At 64.4% G+C, this 1,805-nt stretch overlaps 1 protein-coding gene across 1 annotated transcript; it reads right to left on the reverse strand.

Annotated features, from left to right (window-relative positions):
* Window positions 1–474: 474 nt before the first annotated feature.
* LOC114578928 (vegetative cell wall protein gp1-like) lies at window positions 475–1,377 on the reverse strand. Its single transcript, XM_028692532.1, has one exon. The coding sequence runs from the start codon at window positions 1,375–1,377 to the stop codon at window positions 475–477; it is 903 nt and encodes a 300-aa protein (XP_028548365.1).
* Window positions 1,378–1,805: the final 428 nt, after the last annotated feature.

Consider the following 1,805-nt stretch of genomic DNA (forward strand, 5'->3'; position numbering starts at 1 on the left):
AACAGCAGGAGCGGGCCCGCCCAAGAAAACCAATGGGGTGCGGAACTCTGCCGGCGCGCGGCCGGTTCGGCCATTGTAACCCTGAGCCGGAAAAGAAGATTGAGAAGAGGGCCCGAGGGAGAAGGGTCAGAGATAGCCAGTAAGAGAGCCCGCTCACAATCGACTCGTAAGGGATGGAGCTGCATTTGCAGAAGGAATAGGTGTTTAGGTACCTTGAGGAGAAAAAAGGGAAATTATGCTAGCACTTATAACCGCCCCGGGCGGGGCGAGGCATAGGGCGCGTAGTGAGGAGATGTTGAGGGCCGGCCGTGCCAGAGCGAGAGAGAGAGAAACAGAGAGACGAGAAAGGATCTAGCGCGGAGGGAAGGACACATAAGGGAGAGGAATTTAAGTAGGAAGAGGGGGAGAGAGAGGAAGAGAAGGATTTTAAGAGAGCCACAGGAGGGGCCCGAGGAAAGGAGGCAGGAACGGAGCTCACGACGAAGAAGGCGGGAGGGACGAAGGAAGTCGGCGGACGCAGAGGGGCAGGGGTGAGAAACGGGAGGGGAACGCGGTGAGGGCGAAGCGCCCGTGGGGCTCGCTATGGGCGCAGGGGTTCAGTGTCAGGTCTGGGGGCGGGAACGGACGGGGCTGGGGGGCGAATGTCCGAGGGGATGAGGAGGCAGGCGGAGGTCGTGCAGGAGAAGGGAAGGCGCGCGGGGACTTTTTTACGGGAGGAGTGAGGGACCCGGGTGCCCGGGCTGGGGTGGCGATGGGCAGGGCGAAGCGCAGCGGAGCACAGGCGGGGCGACAAGAGGGGGTAAGCACCTCGCAAGACCCGGCAGAGAGCCACCGGGGGAAAGAGCAAAGGCCAGAAGCGCAACTAGGGCAGGCAAAGAGGGCAGGCAGCGAGGCGCCCGATAGCCACAATGACCTGCGAGCAAACAGAGGAAGGACGAGGAACCCAGGGGCGAGGCGTACGAAGACGAGGACGGGCGCGCGAAGGCGGCCCAAGCCGGGCGGGGGAGAGGACGGGGAGGCAAACCACAAAGAGGCGGGGCCAGCCCGTCGTGGACGAGAGGGAAAAAGAGAATACCGGAACGGAGAAAGAATAAAAAGGCAGGCCAGGCAGGGGGCACCCAAGGGCAATAGCGGGGCGGCCGCTGGTGGGCCGAGCAGAGGGGACGACCCCAGGGAAGCCCGGCCCGGGGGCCGGGGGGGGCGAGGGGGAGGCGAACCCCCGACACGGGGCGGAAGCCACGGGCGCGAAGCCGGGCGACAGGCCCTCACCCCGGCGACACGGGAGCTGGGCCCGGTAGGACCGGGCAAAATAAGGAAACCGGCCCGCGCCGCAGCCAGGTGCGCGGGAAGAGAGGGAAAGCGCGGGGGGCGGCGCATGTATTTAAGAACAGGGTCGGGCTCGAGGCTGTGAAGGTGTGATGAGAAGAGAGGGAGGGAAGAAGACGGAACCGGGCAGGGGGAGGGAGCGGGATAAGAGGAAAAGGTCTATTAGAGTATGGTGGGAAGCGGGGGTAGCAGTGCGGGCGGCTAGCGAGTGAGGCCGCAGACCCCCCCTGACATGGAGCGGCACGTCTAGGAGGGGGGAACACCAAGTGGCGGGAGGAGGGTGGGGCCGCGACGCCTGAGGACACCTAGTAGACAACTTTTTTGTAGGAATCGTATATGTAAGGTCAGGAGAGAAAGAGGGGGAGGAGGGGATGGCCCGATGGCTGGGACGGTGTAAGGGACGTCCAAAGGCCCGGCCCGCCCGCTAGCGAGCTAAGATGGAAGGCAGAGCGCTGGGGGGGCTAGGGGGCAACATGTTG

This window comes from Dendrobium catenatum, unplaced genomic scaffold (assembly GCF_001605985.2).
Source record: "Dendrobium catenatum unplaced genomic scaffold, ASM160598v2 original_scaffold_223827, whole genome shotgun sequence".
NCBI lineage: Eukaryota > Viridiplantae > Streptophyta > Magnoliopsida > Asparagales > Orchidaceae > Dendrobium > Dendrobium catenatum.